This window comes from Sarcophilus harrisii, chromosome 4 (assembly GCF_902635505.1).
Source record: "Sarcophilus harrisii chromosome 4, mSarHar1.11, whole genome shotgun sequence".
NCBI classification, from domain to species: domain Eukaryota; kingdom Metazoa; phylum Chordata; class Mammalia; order Dasyuromorphia; family Dasyuridae; genus Sarcophilus; species Sarcophilus harrisii.
Window position 1 is genome coordinate 107,958,389 of NC_045429.1, and position 21,022 is coordinate 107,979,410.

Sequence of the window (21,022 nt, forward strand, 5' to 3'; positions counted from 1 at the left end):
TTGTTTGTCCTTTGTTCTCCAAGAGAACCATGATGCCAGGAAGATGATGCTGTGATTTGCAAATGAATTAATTAAATCTAAGTGAGGGAGGACAGTCTCACTTTTTTCCTCTGGAGAGAGCTAGAATTAAAACCAAGGTCTCCTGGCTCTAAATCCAGGACTTTCCCATTGTATCATACTGCTTTCTAAGTGTTTGTTTACTTATTGATTGATTGTTGTATTTCTTCTTCAATTCTTCTTAACCATCATCATTAACCCAAGAGTGTTAATAAAGGCACACATGGAAATTTAGCATAGAACTTCAGGAATAGTGAGGAAAAACAGGAAATCTTTTTCTGACTTAACAGTTTGGAGACCCTTTGAGTTAGTCAATAGCAAGTTCAACCTGTGGTGGAGTAGAGGGTAAGTAAGGCATTGGATTGTAAAGTCTCAGTTTGAATTTAGGAGGAATGTACAGACAAAATAAGAGTTGTAAGTCAGATTTGAGGAGTCTCAGTGCATCTGAAAAAGGTTATTAGTTTTCTAATGGTCAAGAATGGAAAGTGGTTAGTTTCTCTTAGAGCTGTTTGGAGACAGCAAAACACCTGTGTGTGTGTGTGTGTGTGTGTGTGTGTGTGTGTATTTATGTGTTGGGATCGGGGAAAAGGAAAGTTAGTAGAGGAAGGGAGCTGAAAAGATCCAGTCTAACCCATCATTTTTGGCGACAAAGAAACCGAGGAGAAAGCAAATAGTTAGCACAAGGAAATACAGCTAGCAAGTGGCAAGGCTGGAATTTGGACCCAGGACTCCAGATTCCAAATCCATGGAGAGGTTCCCTCCCTCCTAATAATATCACAAAATGGAGCAAAGAACAAACAAGAACAAACCACTAAATACATTTAAATATCTTTTGCTTTTATTTTTTACTCCTGTAATGTTTGGGTGTTTAGATTTGGTTGCCACGAGTAGGCTGTTTTTAGATAGCTTAGTTTATTTCCTCCTTTTTTTTTTTTTTTTTTTTCTTTAGCTCATGCCTCGACATGAAGTCTCCAAATCTTATCTCCCTCAACAAGACATACCAGCTGCTGATCTGAATGTGGATTCTTCAGATAGATCTATAGTGGGTAGGATCTCAGCACTAGTTGGTGTCTGCTAGACCGCCTTTCCTTTTCTGATTACTCCTAGCTTCGTTCCACCCAAGTAATACTCAATCAGGGATTCCTCCCTTGCTTTTTACGTGGCAGATTCATTATATTTTAGCCATGGAATTTCATCTTTTCTGTGCTTGGAAAGTTTACTGCCTCACAGGCATTTGGTTGTTGTGATCCCATACTGATAAGCTATATAATTGACAGAGTATACGGTATAGTGATGGGTATGCTGGAATTGGAATCAAGAAGCTAGGGTTCAAAGCCCATCTCAGACAATTTTAGTGTGTGACAATCTTTTCAAGCCTCAGTTTCCTCATCTCCAAAAATGGGGATAATAGTCCCTACCTCTCAGCCTTGTAATGAAGATTAAATGAGAAAAAAGCTATGTAAATGTCTGTTATTACTGAGTATTTTCCTGTTTTAAAAATATATTTCAGTTGCTGGATCTTTACAGAGAGGGTTCTTTGTTTTGTTTTGTTTTGTTTTCCTTGAAGGAGACTAGATGTAGGGGGTTGGAGGAGGAGGCAAATGGGGTAGTAAAGAAAAAAAAAGTGTTGTATTAAAAGACCTGCACTTCTACTCCTGATTCTTTAGCTGTCTGAACTCTGGGTAAATCACTTAATCTCTTATAAACTAAGAATGATAATGCTATCTATTTCACTGGAGTGTTCTGAGGAAAATGGTTTGCAAAACCTTAAAGCACTATATAAATGTAATTATTATACTTTCAAATGGGGGTGGACATCTCTATCTAGACTCTTACCATTTTGGGGGTTTCTGTAGGAGAGACAGAAACAGCAAGATGTAAGTCTTTCATTTGAGTATATTATATCTCTTCAAGTGAGGCTTTAAGGTGTGACTGAATTAGTTTAGATGAAATAGTCACTTATACAAAGAAAATGGGTAGCAAATATAATTCTTCTGAGTATATTTTATTCCTCACATTTTACTACCCTTATGTTGTATCGTTTTTGATAACAGTCTAGCTATGCATTTTTCCTTTCATGAGTGGAATTTTCCTTAAGAAACTGTGACAAGATCTCCCCAGTTTTGCATTGAAAGTTAACATTGTTGTGTTTATGTGGTTTAGGATCTAATTTAGAACACCACATTTCATACAAACTAGATAAAAGTTCTCTTATTTCTAAAAGACCAAAAAAAAAAAAAAAAAATAGAAAGCCAAACTTACTTCCTTCCTGCCTCCTTCTCCAGCTTTCTCTTTTATTCATTTTAGTGTTTGGTTATTCCAGGTTTTAGGTGTCCCGAATTAACTTTGCATATCTTAAGCAACCTAGAGATCTGAATCTCTGTCTATTCTAGTAAGCAGACACACCTTTTATTTACCTGCCTCTACTTTGCAAGTGGGCGGGAGTGTGGGTGTGTGGGCGTGATAAGACAGTTACCAAGGTAAAAAGCAAACCGACAATAACAACCTGCCACACTACGAATTGTCAGAGCTAAATAAGAATTCACATTCTGCAGTTTTTGTAAATTAGGAACCTAAGCTGCTGCTTTTCCCCTCCGCCTCCCCACCCCGGGGGGGAAGTGCATAGCTAAGGAAGTAAGAGAGGGAGCTTTAAGAACTGGGAGAAACTTCCCAGAATCTTGGATCCTTTGTAATTTCGGGTCTAGGTTTCTCCACGGGCACGGCTACAGTTCTAAGTGCTCGGAGACTTAATAAATCCTGCTAGGAACTTCGCACACTTATGATGCGGGGTCAGGAAAAGGTATATCCACCCGTCCAGAGTCAATGGCATAATGCGGTCCGGCTCTCCAGAGGATCTGGGAATCTGGTTTTCGAGTGGGGGGAGGAAGGGAAAAAAGAAAGGGAAAACAGAAGTGTGTGTTTGTGTTTTCAATCCATTCCTGGAATTTTCGGCTATTCCTACCAACTTGACACCCAAAACCAAAGCCATAGGAATAGGGAATAGGAGATTAGGTGTGTGCAATGGGACAATCCTAATTTTTGAAAAATCAACATTTAACTGCCTTAAAAAAAAAAGAGAGAGACAGATAGACAGACAGACTTATGAAAGCCGTCGGATCCTTTGCGCTGACATGCTCACCTCCACACAGTCCCTGTACGGTGCTTAAACAATCTGGTATGTTCAGAGTAAATTATGTATTCTATAATATATGTACATCATGTATACTGAACTCGTCAGCAGCCTAATAAAACATCCATAAAACACAAATCTAGATCTGTAGATCTCAGTGAGCAAATAGTGGAACTATAGACTGACAATGAGGGAACCGTTTAAGGTCACAGATGTCTTCTGCTAAGCCCTTCATTTAAGGATCGCCCTGGAACCGAGGAGCCCAAGGGAACCCACCTTAGTAGGGAGATGGGGAGAGCGAGTATCGTGGGAATCCCAGCTTCCAAAGCTGAGCTCTGTTGGGGTCCGGTTGGGGAGGAAAAAGACATCCCCTTTCCGGTGGTAGTCAGTATCAGTCCAACCTGGGAAGCTCCTGCTTAACAGCAGCCTGCTTCAACCCTCTGGGGAGAATGATGTTGGCGACCACCCATTCCAACTCTGTAAATATCAAGTACTTGATAGAATTTGCTGTAGGGGTCGATTACCTCTTTTATTCTAGCTATGTTTGTTTAATCTGTGTTCCATGTGGGGGTGTTTCAGTGTGTGTGTGTGTGTGTGTGTGTGTGTACGTGTTCCATCAACTAATCCCAGCTCTAGCCATCTTTAGTTTTTATTTCTCAGAATATCTTATCTTTCTGCAAACATTCTGCTCACTCCACCCCATCCTGGGACTTCCGTGTGAATTTCGAATAGTTTGTGTAGGTTGTGGCCAAGTTTTCGCCCTAGTAGTCTTTGAATCCGATTCCTAAATTACCTCTAGACAGTCTCTGTTCCAGTGGATCTATTGAATTCGCCGGGCGCCGCTTTAAGCAATAGCTGTAGACCAGATTTCTGAATTTCTATGAACGAGATCTGGCTTCTAGTCTTATCCTTCTATCTTACTTAGCACGCCTAAACTTTATATTCTTCAGCTTTTCCGAGTTAGTAACTCTTTAGATCATTCTATCTGTGACTTTCCGAAGCCCCCTCCTTGTAGCCCTCCCAACAGTCTCCCCTATTTAATAACACTAGTTCCCGAATAGGAGGAAGAGTGGGAAGGGAGAGGAGGAGGGAACATTTTCCTGTAGGTATAATAAATGACAAAGCATTTAAGGTCGCATCTCTTCCCGTCCTTCCCTGTCCTTTTCCCCTAGTACCGGACAGCAAACTCTGGTCCCTGGCTCTCCCTCCCTCCCCCCCTTTACTCCCCTCCCCCGGCCTTCCATCCCTCCCAGCCCTCTCAACTCAGCGGTAGCGGCAGGAGGGAGAGATGCCAGGGCTCTTCAGTCATACAGCTGGCTTGGGCATCATTGGCTCATGCCTGGGACACGAAGCTGCAAAAGAGAACAAATCTGGCGTCGAGCCCGGGTGACTTACAGTCCTGTTATGGAGAGGGTGTGCGTGTGTGCGTGTATGTGTGTGTGTGTCCCTGAGAGGGCTTCTCTTCTTTGCTCCTCCCCTCTCCCCCCCCCCCCCCCCCCCCCCCCGGGGCCCTTGCCCCCCCGCCCCCCTCCCCCCCCCCCCTCCGCCTTTCTCTAGCCCCTCCCAGTCCTCCTCTTCTCCAGCCCAGTCTTGCTAGTTCTCTCTGGGAAGCTATTAATAGCATTACGTCAGCTCGAGACTGGCAACCCAGTGTAAATACCAGCACTCCCCACTATATAAAAAGGGGTGATGCAACCTCGCTACTAGTCAGAATCCCAAGCAACGAGGCGGAGAGAGGAACTTTGCTCGCCCGGCAGCAACAGCGGCAGCAGCAGGGCAGGCGCCGCCTCCGCTTCCAAGCCGTCCGGCTCCGATATCACCTCCCCAAGTCCAGCCTTAGCTCCGGCGGAGGGGCTTTCTTCTCTCAGCTCCGGACAGCCCGAGCCCCGCGCCCTCCGCGGACTGTCAGAAAGCAGAGGGGGCAGGAGGGAGAGAAAGGAAGGTAGGTGAGCGCCGGGGAAGGGGGAATGGCTTTATACCTGTCAGCTACCCCCAGTTCAGCTCCCTCAGTCACACCGGGTCCGAACCCTTCATCTGCGGGGGGTCGTGGGACTCCTATCCGCGCTGAAAGAACTTCATGGGAACTTTGTTCACACAGTCCTAGAGGTTTGTCAACAGTTTAGAAAGTTTCCTGAAGCCAGCTCTGTGTGTTGTGTGTAAGACAGGAGAGAGGGTGCGAAAGGAGGTGAGACTCCCCCAGACCCACAAGTCCCCACCTTCAGTCCCTCAAGCTGGGATACTCTCCGCTTTCTTCTAGCTAACTTGCCCGGGCTGGGAGGAGACTGGGGGGAAGCGTGAGCCGGGTGGAGGGGAAAAGTAAAGGGGTATCTCAGACTGCTCATAAGCCCGCTCCCAGACGCCAGCGTCCCCTGCCCTCCCTACTCCTAGGACGATCCCTAGCTCCTCTCTTTTTCCCTTCCCCCCGCAACTCCCCCCATTCCTCCTCTCCCAGGCGTCTGGAGACTAGCTTTGGATGAATGGGGACCGGGTGGACCGCAGGAGGAGAAATCGCGCCCACGGGGGGGCGCCCAGGGTGCCTGGGAGAGAATGGAGCGCAGAGGCTGCGGGGGCCCTCTCGGGATGAGGAGCGAAACTTAGTTTGAAGTTTAGTACCAGTTTCCTGGCTCTGGGGACGAAGGAGGAGGGAGCCTTTAAAATTATTGTCGTGTCTGCCACCGCAAAATGTCTGGGCTCGCATTTCTCGTCTGTGCTTTTTCTTTTTCTTCTTGCTGAGTCGCTTTTTGTCCTATCTCATTTTTTAAAAATATATTGTTATTTTCTTATACATCTAAGGAGTCTTTGTCTCTTAATTGGGGTAATCATTCTAAAAATCTAGAGTTGGGAAGGCTAATGAAAGAGTCTTCTATTTTTGTGGAATCTACCCTATTCTTATCTCCTCTTCCTCCCCCCCCCCCCCCCTTAGCTATATAGGTGTGTCCTTAAGTAATACTTTTGGTTTCCCGAGGCAACAGTATTCTCGGGGGAGGGGAAGGGGGCGAGTAGGAGAAGGGAGCTGGAGAGGGAAATGAATACTATATACCTTCCTATTTCACAAAAGGATAAAATTTGATAATAGCCGTGGACATTATTTGGGGTTTTAACAACTGGAAAGGGTTGTACTAAATGTTCACAAAGGTGATTACTGATTATTTTTATTATAAAAAGTGCCCCAAAAGATTATTTTGTATTGGCATAAGGTAAACTGAGGCAGTGCTATCACTGAGTGGCAACAAATGCAATTATTTAAGGAATCCTCTCCTCTCCTTTCATTTTCTTTCCTTTGTCTCCTCTCCTTCTGTTTTCTAGTCTCTCCCTCTTTTCACATCTTTTTCACTCTACCTCTTCATCTACTGTTTAATTCCTTTTCCTTCTGTTCTATTACAGTAAGACCTATAGAGATCGATTAATTTCTGCATTGGTTTAGAGGGATAAGGAAGCTTAAAAGGCACAGCGCTTGAAACTAGGTGATTAGGGTTAAAATCCCAGTTTCATTGCCATCCCCAAATAGTTATATAATTTTGGAATAGTCTTTCATTTGGACCTCCATCTTCCTTGATCTATAAAATGAATAAGAAAACATTTTGGTCTCATTCTACCTCCCAGATGGAAAATATGTCATAGCATCAAATAAAAAGAAGTGGGACAAAATATTAAGCAATTAATGCAACAGTGGTCCCGCGGAGAGAGTGCCATCCTAATGGGTTCCAGTCTTTCCTTTGACATATACTGATTTTGTGGCTCTGGCCAATTTGCTTAATAGCCCAATCTTCTAGTTAACTCCCTAAGACTTTAACTGTCAGATAAGATGCTAACTTGCTTTGGTAGAGGGAATATCCTCACTGGCAGTTTCCTTAACCAAATAAATTACAGAACCCAAAAAGGATCCAAATCTAAAAATTACAGGTCCAACAAAAGCTCTGAGATTTATTAGCAAAAAGACTGATGAAAAATTGAGCGCAAACTTTCACCACTGTAAGATGGAAATAACAATTGTGCTACCTATTTCACAGGTACCAAAGAAACTGTTTTGTTAAGCCCAAAGCACTGTGTAAAATGTGATACTATTAATAATGCCTAATATTTCTATAGGGCTTACTATGTGTCCTCTTTACAATTATTATTCCATTTGATCCTCACATTATAATGGGGATGACGTTATTATCCCCATTTTACAGATTTGCAAACAGGTTCTTCAATTTGCACAGGATCCCACAGCAAGTAAGTGTCTGAGGTCATATTTGAACTCAGCTCTTTCTGATTACAGATCCATAGGTCTATCTGTTGTGGCACCTAGCAAACTGCTCTGCTATTATCCTGTGATACTTCTATAAAAGGGACAGTGATTAGAAATAACTTGTAGCTTGGAACTCTGAATTTATTGAGGTAGCCATTCCCCCCCTTCTCGGTCATTTCCCTTTATTTTCCTCTTTCTTCTGACCTAAGTCTGTCAATGTTTCCCTTGGGACCTTTGATGATCCAGTGGGCAACTGAGGTTGCTGCCAATAGCTCAACTAAGTTAATTATGATTAGAGACTCATAATAAGGAAATTATAATTAACAGAAGTGGAAGAACCCTTGATTCTATCTCCTCTTAGACAAAGGATAGCATCATGTGGGATACCTCTCTCATGTTTTTTTTTTTTTAATGTTGGCTATGTAATGGCCATTTGCTTTCAGTATTGCCCAACCATCACCACAGAAAGTTTTCACGGGAGAAACAGCTTCCTGTATGTGAAACTAGTTCATAACTCTGGTTGGGAATTACTGCTGCCAGCAAATAGTGAAGGTAGAATTTATTGGGTGTGTTGAGGAAGCCTAGAGGTCAACGAAAGTACAGAAAAAACTTAAAGCCTGGATGAATGCCTGGTGGTTAAAATTAACTCCTAATTAATTGGTCTTAATTACATCAGCAACCAGACTGAATAATCTCTGATTAATCCCAACAGAACTGAAAAATGAATCCTTGAGATATGAAATTTAAAAATGGGGTCGCCTAATTTATATAGTAATGCTTCTTTGTATAACACTTCAGGGTTGCTAGTGGGAAAGTGCTGGGCTTGGAGTCAGGAAGACCTGAGTTCAAATCCAATCTCAGACATTTATTTGCTAGCTGGGTGACCCTGGACAAGTCACTTACCCTGTTTGTCTCAGTTTCTTAAGTCATGAGATCCATGTCTTTGCTTTCTACATTTATTACCATTTATTAGCAGTGCAACTCTGAACAAGTTATCTTTCTGAGGCCCAATTTCCTCATTTATAAAATGAGTAGGTGGTCCCCACTTTGGGTATTTACTTCTAGTGAGTTAAAAATTAATCAGATCATAAGTAATGATCAATTTGGAGGGACAGGGCCTGGAGATAGGATTTTATTGATATAGGGAGCTCTTAGTATGAAAAACTTCTAAATTGCCTTCAGATTTTCTACTCACACAGATTATGTATAATTTAGTGTTAGTGAATCACTCTGAGATTTGCTGAAGGCCAGCTCTCCATCCATCATACTACACCAACTCTTAGGGCACAACTTAATGGTTTTATTTTATAAATTAAAGAATTGAAGTGCAGAGAGGTTGAGACTTCCCTGCCTTGGTATCTTAGCTGCTTAGTACTGGAGCTAGAATCAGTATTTTCTGAGTCCCAACCTGGTTTTATTTGCCTTTCTTCAAGATAGCTGGGGGAAGGAAGTAGAATGAATGGTCAATAAAATACCTCAATTGGAGTCATAATCTCATAAAGCAAAATATTTCATGGGGGAGGTTTATAGGGGAAACATGAAAATTGAAAGTGAAAATTCAGTGTAACTGTAGCCACTAAACAAGTAAAATGTGGGAGCCAGGTTCCCAGAAATGTTTATCTGTTAAGGGAATAAACCATGGAGAGTTTCATTTTCTTTAAAGTGAAGAAACTGTAAAAGTCATGCCATTTATGATTGGGTAGAAAGAACATTGCAGATAGTCTGATTGCTAACAAAGTGAAGATGACTTAGCAAGAGGAACTTGGGACAGTTATCAACTCAATTAATAGTCTGGTGCTGTGATGGTTCCCCTAAAGAAGTTTATTATAGTAGGATATTTTAAGAGGTTGATTTGCTTGGGCTGAATTAAGTGAATAATTAAATAAATTTTTATTTTGCTCTTTGTATGCCTAAATCTGAGGACAATTATGATTTATGAGAAAAAAGTAAAAGCTTCTAGAAAAGACTATTTGAAGAGAAATAATAATAGTCATTTATTTATATAGTACTTTACAGATCACTTGTACAATATCTCAAATGATTCTTACATCATCTTGTAAAGTAAGACCTATTTCTTATCTTTATTTTTTTAAAGATGAAGAAACTGAGGTTCATTGAGATTAAGTGACTCAGGGTCATACAACTAGTAAAAATATCTAAGATTGGATATGCCCTAAGAATTCCTCATTCCAACACCCAAAATATAGTCTAGTGTATTCATTGATGAATTCTTTGAAACAATGTTCACATTTTTGTAACTCCTAAATCATTTAAAGCTATGTTTTTGATTGAAACATTCCACAACACTGACATCCTTCACCTTTTTCCATTAGGAATGCCAACTTTTTCCACTGAGAAAGAAAAAGGAAACTTTGCTTAAGGCTTGAAATAGGCAGACCACCAGTCATGAGTGCTCATTAATAAACTTGGATGGGTGGAAAAATGGACCGCCTCTCAAATCTGGCAGAATTTATTATACAGAGCTACCCTGCTAGAAGGCAGCCATTCCTAGGAACAAAGAGTTAGCTGATGGTGTCTCTGGATTCCATCACTGAACTATTTGGTTTTTAATAACATTGGGGATGGGAGGAGAAAAGGAGAATGCAGGGGAGAATGTTCAGATAGTGACTCTGGAAGACTGGATTCTCAGGGAAGTTTATAACCTGTCAGAAAGGAGTATCCTTCTAGCTTTTTAAGATTATAGGATTAAAGGATAGAGGTACATCACTTCTGATTCATAAACCAGATTTCAGGAGCAGAATTGTTTACATTTTTTAGGTCTGTCAGAAGAGCAAACAGATCTCCTACCATTAAACATTTATAGCTATTGGAATCTTGAGTTAATTGCTCGCTATTCAACAGGCATTATTAAACATTATATTATTCGATGATTTCTAAGATCCCTCCCAGCTTAGATCTACATTCCTTTTAATGTTCAGCCCACTGATTCTTTTCTTTATGGATTCTCTCTCTCTCTCTCTCTCTCTCTCTCCCCCCCCCCCCCCCCGAGGCAATTGGGGTTAAGTGACTTGCCCAGGGTCACACAGTTAGGAAGTGTTAAGTGTCTGAGGCCAGGTTTGAATCCAGGTCCTCCTGACTTCAGGGCTGATACTCCATCCACTGTACCACTTAGCTGCTTCTCTCCCCCCTTCCCCCCAGCCTTTTCTTAATCTATTCAACAAAAAGCAAAAAAGGATAGAGAGAAAAATAACAATAAAAAGATGACCTTATGAAGCAAGGATGAAAAGAGGGAATTTTAATTCACATAAGTGGATGCCCCAAAGGAATGAAGTCTCTGGGTTTTACTCTAGGCAGCCAGACAGTTTAGTGGATAGAGTGCCAGACTATTATCGTAAAACCTTGTACAAGTCATTTAACCCTGTATGCCTCAGTTTCTCCATCTGTAAAATGAGCTGGAGTACAAAATAGCAAAAAACGCTATTATCTTTGCCAAGAATACCCATAACAAGGGTCATGAAGACACAGATAGGACTGAACAACAAAATTTTAATTCATTTGCCTTCTCTAATTACTTCGACCACCATCTCCCCTCCTCCCATCAATTGACCAGACTGAAAGAGGGGGGAAACTTCCTAGCCTGAAAGTTACCTTGCAATCATCCCCACAAAATGTCACAGGCAGCAGCAGGGAGGAAGTCACGCCTGGGCAGGCATGTGTGAACGAAGGCTTCATTCTTTCAAGAGCACTGGTGCATCACTTGGAGGATAAACAACAGCCAGGGCGTCAGATTTAGGATTGAAAATTTCTCAATTAAATCCTGGCCATCCTTTCTAGGTTTTCTTTTCAGCTGTGCCTTCCTCCCCTTCCCCCCTTCCCTAACCATCAAGTATTAGAGCAGAAAGGAACCTTAGATATCATTTGCTTCAGTCCCATCATTTTGTTGGGTCTAAAGAATCACCTTGCTAAGTAGGTGGCAGAGGGGGGCCTAGATTACCACCTCTGGCCCTGCGCTTGTTCTTCTAATCCTGTTTGTCTATATTTCTCTATATACTTTGCCCCTCATTTTTCATTCTTGTGCATTAGACAATAGAATAATAAATTTTTGAGTTGCAAAGTATCTTAGAAGTAACTCACTTTTTCAGCACTGTGGTAGCAAAATGTTTTAACAAACATCTTGTTTGGAGGAAAAAAAATTTAAATGTGATCTTTATTAGTAACAATTTTTCCATCACTTTCCTAAATCTAAATGATCATCAGCAGAAGAACTGTAGAACCAACTTGTAATGTTTTCTGATTTCTGAGATATAAATGTTCATTCACACTGAAAATTTGACTGAGTTTTCCCTAGTATTGAGCTAGTTGCAGCACACTTTTGAATCTAGGTTAAGCCTCTTTTTCTCATTTGAAGAAACTGAGATCTAGAGAAGTAAAATAATTGGGGGAATTAGTGGCAGAGATATGTCTCCTGATAGTCTGTCTCTTTGTTAAGGGTAGGCAAACCTGTGCATGTCTTCCCAGAAGTATAAAACTTGCTCATAACAGGAATTTTTCTCCAACCCCGGGGAAGCAAAAACAAATACCTCTTATTTTCCCTTTATTTTATCAACTTTTCAATGGTTAACTTTTAGAAGTGCTTCAGCAGATAAGTAAGAAGTAGTTAAGAGATAGGGAACTGAAATAATTTAGATCAATAAGCAGCTATTTATTCTGTATTATAAATTTTAATGTGAAAAAACCAAAGTTTCACCCCCCCCATTTCTCCCTCCATCCACACACAGTTCTTTCCCTTTTATTTTCACCCACTGAAAGGTTTCCCCTGATTTCAGATGCTCTTTTAGCTTTTTTTTTTAAAAAGGGGATCCTGAAAGCAGTTATGTAGTTGGCCACTGTTCTGTGAAAAATATATATTACCTCTTTAAAAACTGCTGGGTAATGGCTCTTTTGAACTTAAGAAGCACAACCTCAGGTTTCCATGCTCCTAGTTTCAGTTTTTAATCCTTCTCATCAGTGCTGCAAGTTAGATGATGCAATATCCGGGAATCAGGAAGATCTGAATTCAAATATGACCTTAGATATTTCCTAGCTGTGTGACACAGCCAATCATTTGACTTCTCTTTGCCTTAGTTTCCTGATCTGTAAAATGAGGATTTTAATCACTGTACTCGCATCACAGGATTGATGTGAGGAAAAAATGACATAAAATTTGTACAGTGTTTTGCAAACCTTAGGGTTTGTGAATTCTAGTTATGATTACTTTTATTGTTGTGGTTATTTTTATTATATTATTTGCTATGCTGAGTACATTAAGAAACATTAAGAGCAGCAACAACTAACCATAATAAAATCTGTGCATTGGATTCAATCTCAGAGGCTGGTTTCTTCTGGCCTCAGTTTCTTTATCTATAAAAATGAGGGAGGTATATTAAATCATCCCTAAGGTGTTTTTTAGCCCCAAGTCCTCTGGATAAAATTTTCCAGCATAATACTAGTAGCTTCTGGTATAGTTTGGAAGGGGAAGTTCCTGAGGGCTCATTCCTGAGGGCATTCCTTTTGGTCTCGGTCTTTTTCAGCAAAATGATGCTTCAACATCCAAGCCAGGTCCCTGCCTCGGAAGTCAGCGCAACAGCCATCGTTCCCTGTCTGTCACCTGCTGCATCTCTGGCGTTTGAAGATTTCACAACCCTTACCCCCCTTGTCAAGGAAGAGCTGAGGTTTGCCATCCAAAACAAGCATCTCTGCCACAGGATGTCCGCTACGTTGGAGTCCGTCACAGTGAGCGACAGACCTATTGAGATGTCCATCATGAAAGCAGAGGTACTTCTATATTCCAAGGCTCTTCTCTTTTGAGTTCCCTGATATACATAGGGCTTCTAGCTGAGGAAGTAGGCCCAAAATCAGTATGCATGAGCTCTGGAAGAATTTAGAACAAGTTATAAGTTGGTAGAGCCATAGGAAGTTATTATAGGAGAGATAGAGAGGTATGGGGTCCATCCCAAATCTTTGAGAATATCATACAAGAAAATTACCATATCCTCTTATAGTTGCTACTGTCAAGAATGAAGCCCTGGCCTGCAGGGACCCAGGACTAAGCCAAAGTAGTTGTCTTGATTTTCTGATTAAATATTTTCAGATAATCCAGGTCTCAGTGAATTAATATTCAATTTGGTACCTTCCTTAGTTATAATACTATACTCATTTGGTTTCTATATCTACAAAAGCTTAGCTACCATTCCCCCCCCACCCCCCCACCCCCGACAAGATGAGAGAATGCCATAGGGCAGGAAATCTTCTTTCTGGGAATAGTCTCTTTAAGTACCTATCTCTAGAGTGAAGATCCTTTTAATGTAATTTTTGAGATATGGTGTAGGATCATATTTTTGTGAATTATATTTATTTTTATGTGAAAGGGTTTTTTGTTGTTGTTGTTGTTGTTGTTAAGTCTGGCATTCCTGGGCATTTTATTTCTTTTGAGGGAAAGTCAATTTGATCCAACTCTAAAGAACAATCAGTCAATCAACAAGCATTTAGTTAAAGTGTTTACTTATGGATCAGGCACTGTGCCAGGTTTTGGTATATAAAGATGAAAATGAAACTGTTCCTGCCTTCAGAGAACTGACATTCTAATAGGAAATATAACATATATACATATAAATATAAAATAAGTAAGTACAAGATATAAATAAGGTAATGGAGTAGAGATAAAACATCTAGGAAGGAGCCCATAAGGAAAAGCCTCCGTAGGTACTTTTAGAACTGACCTTCAAAGATTCCAAGAGTTAGAAGAAAATGTAGATTGTATTCCAGGCATGAGGAACAATCAAGGAAAAGGCCCAGAGATGGAGTATACAGTGTGAAGAACAGCAAGAAGACCTGTTTGGTCAGGCTGTAGAGTTTGTGGAGGGTAAAAATGTGTAATGAGGCTAGAAGGGTAGACTGGAGCTATATTGGAGTCAGAAGGCAATTTAGAGCTGCTTAAGAATTCTTGGTTTGAAACTGTATGGTTTCCCCCTTTTCTTGTAGCCTTCAAAAGCTATATTTTATAGGAGTGGTGACAAGATGATGGCCTGCAAGCGGCCCTACAGTTACCCTTGATTCAGCCCAATTAGCCTTTGTTATGAAGTGTAGACTTAGGGTCCAGACCTTTGTCTGGAACCTCTGCTGCTACTGTTTCTCTGACAAATAGCAGGCTATGGTGGAAAGAACCTTGTTCTTAGAATACTCTGAATTGAAACCAGGGATACCACTAGTTGGGTAGAGTCCTGGGCAAGGCACTTAGCTTCTGAGCTATAAACACTGACACTGTCTCCCTCCCAGGCTTGTTATATGTAAAAAGTTAAAGGATGCCATGAAAGTATGGTACTCATCTGTCATCCTTGCTGGCAGAGAGGCAGATCTCTCAAGCTTGGGAGTTCTGAGGTGCAGGGGTCTAAGCCAATCAAGTATTCACACCAAGTTCAGCATTAATTAATAACCACATCATTTATATAATGTCTTAAGACTTGTAAAAAGCACTTTATAAACATTTGATCCTTATAACCCTAGATGGGAGATGTTGTTATCTCCATTTTACAAATAAGGAAACTGAAGCTAAGTTTTCAGTCATGTCTGATTCTTTGTGATCTCATTTGGGCTTTTTTTGGCAGAGATACTGGAGTGGTTTGTCATTTCCGGCTCCAGTTTATCTTACAGATGAGGAAACTGAGGCAAACAAGGTGAAGTGACTTGCCTAGAATCATACAACTAATGACATGTTGGGTTAAATTTGAACTGAGATCTTCCTAACTCTCGATCCATGGCTCTATCTACTGCACCGCTGAGTCCCTAGTAATAGGGGACACCAAGTTATCCACAGAAAGATAGATTGATCAGCAGTTTCATTGGATCCATGAGTAGCCCTTGTACTTCAAGCCTGGGTGAAACAAGTTAGAAGGAAGGAAGGGAGAGGAGAAGGGGAAATAAGGAAGGAAGGAGAGAGGGAAGAAGGAAGAAAGGAAGGAAAAGAGGGATGGAGGAAGGAAGAAAAAAGGAAGGAGAGAGGGAAGAAAAGAAGGGAAGGAAGAGAAGAAAGAAAGAAAAGGAAGGAAGAATAAAAGAAAGAGAATGAATGATGGGAAGGAAAAAAGGAAAGAAAGAAAGAAAGAGAAGAAAGGAAAAAAGAAAGAATAAAAGAAAAGAAAAAGAGAAGGAAGCAAGAGAAAGAAAGAAAAAGAAGGAAAGGAAGAAAGAAAGAAAAGGAAGGGATTATTTGCTATCAAACCTTTCAGGTGATATCAGAATACGAATATGGTATTTTATTTTTTATTATTTATTATTATTATTTTTATTTTTTAATCTTGAATGAAATAGCAGAAAGGGACTTTAAGATCATTTGTTTGAGGCCCTGCCTGAAGACACATTTCATTTGCTTGTTTTTTATTCATTCCATAATCGGTGCTTGTCAAGTAGCTTTGCCACATACAGGAGGCAGGAGGCAGATCACTGGCTCTTGAGTCATTAAACCTGGGTTCAAATACTATTTTTGATAGTCTTGGATAAGTCACTTAACTGCACAAACCTGAATTTCCTCAACTGTAAATGAGGGGAAATTGTACTAGGAGAGCTCTTGGCCCCAGTCAGCTTCTGACTGTGATTATAAATTTAGGCCTTAAAACACTGGGCATGAGTTGTAATAAATAAGAGATTTACCTACATGCTGAAACCTTCCTATGTTCAGAAACTGAGGGGGGGCAGAGACTTCTCTAGTAGAACTTCTCTCGACTTCTTTATAAGGTCCCATGATGGCAGTCATTAGGCAGAGATTAGGGACAGAATTTGATTGTGGGCCTTTAAGATGACTCTAATTTCTGGTCCAAAGGTAACAAGACAATCTCTATGAAGTTAATAAAAACACAGTATGAAATTGGCTGCCTGTCCCAGGAGCCCCTGATAACATCCCTCTAAATAGACTTTGGGATCTTCTAGAAGAAGGGGACAGTATCCCCCCCTGTTGTAAGGTTAAGTGACGAGTCAGAATGGCCTTGGTTTATTTAGTCTGGGCATCTCAAAGCCAGGTGGAGGCAAATTAGGCAGTCACCTTATATGGTGCAGTACAGGAGGATTATAGGATTTAGAGGTAGAATGAAATTCTTAGAAATTATATGTAGTATTCAACCCACTCATTTTTCAGGGGAAATAATCAAGGCTTAGACAGGTTACCTAAGGTCACACTGGTAATAAATATCACTTCCAAGTTGTGAATCAAGATCCTCTGAATATTTCTATTAACCTGGTACATAGTAGGTACTTAAGAAATACTCATTGAATTGAATTGATTCCAAATCCATTATCCTTTTCACTATATCAAAGTTCAAGAAAAGGCATTTCTTAACATAAAATGTTAAGAAATGTACAATAGAAGCAGTTTGTTATAGTGAATAATAGACAGGAAGAATGAGTTTCTTAGCTGTGTAACCCTAGGAAACCTTTTAATGTCTGAGCATCCCCTAGGGACTCTGGAACAGATTGAATAGCTAATCTGCCTCAGTGGAAGTAGTTTTCACACAACCAGAGTTTCCTACACTATTGAAAACCACAGGACTGGAAGAAAAAACTTTTATTTCTCAAAAATTCTTTCTGCCATGGCAGAAGTAATTATTTTGTGATAAGTTGAATTTGTTCACAATGAAAATTTCTCTGGATATGTAGTCTTGTCTTGGATAAACAATTTGTATGTCATTGTCCCAACTCACGGTCACCCTCTCATGATGGGAAGGATTATATAATTATCCCAAAAGTGATCTTCCCACTTTATCCAGAATGCTTGTATGACTATTATTAATCACCATTGATATGATGAATATACACATATACATACATACATACATATAATTTTTAAAGATTGCAGGTTATTTCTTTTTTTTTTTTTAAATACAGGAGTATTTTATTTTCTCAATTAAATGTAAAGATAGTTTTCAACATTCATTTTTGGTAAGATTTTGAGTTCCAAATTTTTCTCCCTTCCTTACTTTACCTTACCTCCTACTTCCCCAAGACAGCAAACAATCTGATATAGGTTATATGTGTACAATCATTTAAATATGTTATTCCACTTGATCTTCATAATAACCCAGTGAGATAGGTACTCTTATAATCCCTCAGGAAACTGAGGTTGACTATGACTAAATGATTTGCTCACGATCACACATCAATTTTCCAAACCACAAGTTTAACGCATCATTATCCTTTATGCCTATCCCCACATACCCAGCTACCAGAACCAAGTATATTTCAAACATTAAGTTTAAAGAATATTTTTCTTTTTGTTTTCAAGTAGTAGTAATTTTGCAGAGAGATGTTTGTTTCTTGTAATAAAGATTGTTTTTTTTTTTTTTTTGGTTTTATTAAGTTTGCCCCTGAAGAGGATGAAAGGAAAAAGAGAAGAAGGGAAAGAAATAAAATTGCAGCTGCAAAGTGCAGAAACAAGAAAAAGGAGAAGACAGAATGTTTGCAGAAGGTGAGTAGTTGACTTTCAGCCTTTGGCTTCTCATCTTCCTTTCCCCAGAATGCTTCTTCAGAACACAGAATAAGATTATCAATTTAAAAACCCAATTAGTCCCTTTATGCTAGGGAGAATGGTTAGGTAAGCTTCTTGTAGGAACAATAGAAATTTTGGCTTCTGAGTTAGGAAAAGATAGTGCTGTCAGTGCAATGAAAATGCATCTGGAAACCCAAAAAGGCAGGTGTGAGAAGTGAAAAAAGGCATTCTCCCCACTGCTGATCCTAATCAGTACCAACCAGTCTCTACAAGTCTGGAAGCTTCCAGCTTACCTGGCACGTCAGTACAGATAGAGAAGTTTCATTCAAGTTGTTTCCCTAGAAAAGAAGGCTGCCAACTTGAATTTGGTATGTTTTTGTAACCCTTTGATTAATTTCCCTCAATAAATTATTTTTCTAAAAAAAAAAATTAAATAAATTCTTCTCTGTTGGGTGTTCTTTCAGGTGTTTTACTCTCAATTTCTTCTTTTGTACCCCAAATATAGTCTGAGCCTCTTTTTTGCTTCTCAACAGAGAAGAGTAATATAGTGTCCCCAAAACAAGGCCAGACAATTTTTTTGTTTGTTTATTTTTTGTTTTTTGGGAGGATGTCAGGTTTCTAGGTAGAGCTTCTAAGAGGGGTTTTTAACTTGTTTTGTTTCATGGACATCTCTGGCCAGCTGTCTAAGCCTATAAACACCCTACCAGAATAATACTTTCAAAAAGATAAAATAAGTGCATAGGATAACAAAGGATACCAATTACATTGAAGTAGAATTATCAAAATATATATTTTTAAAACAGACCTCAAGTTAAGAATCTATTGGTTTAAGAGCTTGAGTTATTACTGCCTCCTCTCTCTCTTCCTTCCCCATCATACATGTCCTCATTTTTCTTTGGCTTTGACACAGTCCTAAGAGTCTGATTATAAAGATTATAAAGAGCCTTGTAGAGTCTACTACCTCCTAAATATACTAAACCTAGATATAATTCTAGAATACTAGCTCCATTTCAGAAAGGTTAGACTCCCATCCATTATGGAGATTCTCATGGAAGGTCCTGAAGAGGATCCTAAAGTTCTAAGACCCATGGTCTCTGTACCTAATAAGCATGTCTCAGGTTCAAGAATCATTAAACTTCTCTCTAATGATTGAGGAAGCAAATAAAGCTCTTTCCAAAGTTGGCCAAGAGGAGCTGGACACTGCTGCTTGGGTCCATGGTCTGGACCACTGAACTTGACCTTTTGCCAGTTGCCCTCAATATAAGTCTTTATTATTTGTGCCTTTCCCTCAGGAATCAGAAAAGCTGGAAAGTGTGAATGCTGAGCTGAAAGCCCAGATTGAAGAGCTCAAGAATGAGAAACAGCATTTGATATACATGCTCAACCTTCACCGGCCAACATGTATTGTCCGAGCTCAGAATGGGAGGACACCTGAAGATGAGAGGAACCTCTTTATCCAACAGATAAAAGAAGGAACATTGCAGAGTTAAACAGACATGATATGGAGGCGATTAAGGAATCCTCCTTTACTTCACTTCTATACCAAGAAACCCGAAGCTATCGGAGATCTAACTTTCTCTGCACTTCTAGGATCCTAGTAATCAAGAGCTGTCCAGGAGGCCTTGCTAAGGCTAACAAGGAATTGTTAGCTTAGCTGTGACTTTCTCAAATCCAGGGAGTTGGCTTTTGGTCTAAGGGAAGAAAGTCTTGGGCCCCCAACTCTAGGTCTTTAGGACTTGACATCTTTGCTGTTCCTAGAAGCTGCAGACAAGCCCTCCAGATGGGTTAGTGTCCTGCTAGTGTCCAGTACCTGTATTTGTCTTGTTTGGATGATACGAACACTCTGGCTTTCAGTGATAGATGTCAGCAGTACATCTGGGTGTGGGGGTGGGACTGAGCCTGCCCTCCATTGACCGCTGATAGGTAAAGCAGACTTACAGTGGGGTTTATCAGTGTTTTGCAGTGGCCAGGGATATGCTTTCTAGCCAAATGTGCTGATATGTTACAGGAATTACTGTACTCGGAGGCCTTCGTTTTCAAACCTAAGCATTGTACTTATTCCCTCTTCTCCTCCCCTTTTTTTCATAACACTTGTGCAGATTTTCTTATGACTCATCTCAGATCGGGATTATGAGGGGTTTGGGCACTCGTCCCTAACTTCATCTTCTTGTAAAACACTCAGTAACTGAGTTAGCATTTTAGCGCAATGGGCAGTGGCCTTGTGATTGCTGCTTTGCCCCAAAGGAGAAAGCCCTTTTCTTGCTGAACAGACAATATACCATGAGCAAAGCTGATGGGTATTATTTAAAAGAAGTCTAGTGTGAACCCAGTTATGATGGTTATAAAAACATTTGAAAAAAAGGCATGTAACCTGCAAAGGATTAGACTTCTCAGCTATTAACTTAGCTTGTGAGTGACTTCTAGGGCTGGAACAGTCAAAGAATATTCTTTTCCTTTTCTCATTGCTGACTGCAGTCATTGTTCAAAGCCTGATTTAGGATTTAGTGACAGTGATATTAATGATATACATTTTTTTTGATTATCAATTTTTAAAAAAAAAATTTTGAACCCAGGATGTTTGCAATTATGAGTAGATCTCTTGGTCAAAAGTATCCCAGTTACTGTCTAACTGTTAAAATTCTGATGTTTCTGTGAAATCCTCAGATTGTTAAAACTTATTCAATATTATCATTACAGTTTTCTGTAACAGGAAATATTATCTTATTTATCCTAATATTCTTAACCAGTCAATCTAATAAACCATATGACTGAAAATGAATAACAAACACAAGTGTTGTGTTAGTTTCTTTCATTTGGGGGATTGTTCAGATTTGGTCAGTTCCCCTCCTCGTTATTCTGAAGGAACACTACTACCAGAAATGACCGACTTCAAATTCTGTAATTCTGTTAGCAGTAAAGATACAATATATCTACAAATCAAAGTGATACTTCAACTACCAACATCTCTCAAGTCAACAGTGCCCAAAGAGTGAACTTTTTCAACTTTTGATGAACTTTTCATCAAAGATTTTTAAAGTTTTGGCTTCTAGAACAGAACATCTTACTATACTTGAATTGGATGTATTGTGATATCTTATGTTTTATCGATAAATGCATTTCAATGTGT

At 39.9% G+C, this 21,022-nt stretch overlaps 1 protein-coding gene across 2 annotated transcripts; it reads left to right on the forward strand.

Annotated features, from left to right (window-relative positions):
- The first annotated feature begins 4,849 nt into the window (after window positions 1-4,849).
- Window positions 4,850-20,671, forward strand: ATF3 (activating transcription factor 3). Of its 2 annotated transcripts, none has more exons than XM_031937339.1 (4): window positions 4,850-5,133; window positions 12,953-13,196; window positions 17,767-17,874; window positions 19,188-20,671. In XM_031937339.1, the coding sequence occupies exons 2-4, from the start codon at window positions 12,957-12,959 to the stop codon at window positions 19,383-19,385; spliced, it is 546 nt and encodes a 181-aa protein (XP_031793199.1). In that variant the 5' UTR covers window positions 4,850-5,133; window positions 12,953-12,956; the 3' UTR covers window positions 19,386-20,671. The 2 variants fall into 2 exon arrangements, with proteins under 2 accessions (XP_031793199.1, XP_003767735.1); XM_003767687.3 differs by having other exon boundaries at window positions 4,854-5,129.
- The last annotated feature ends 351 nt before the right edge of the window (window positions 20,672-21,022 follow it).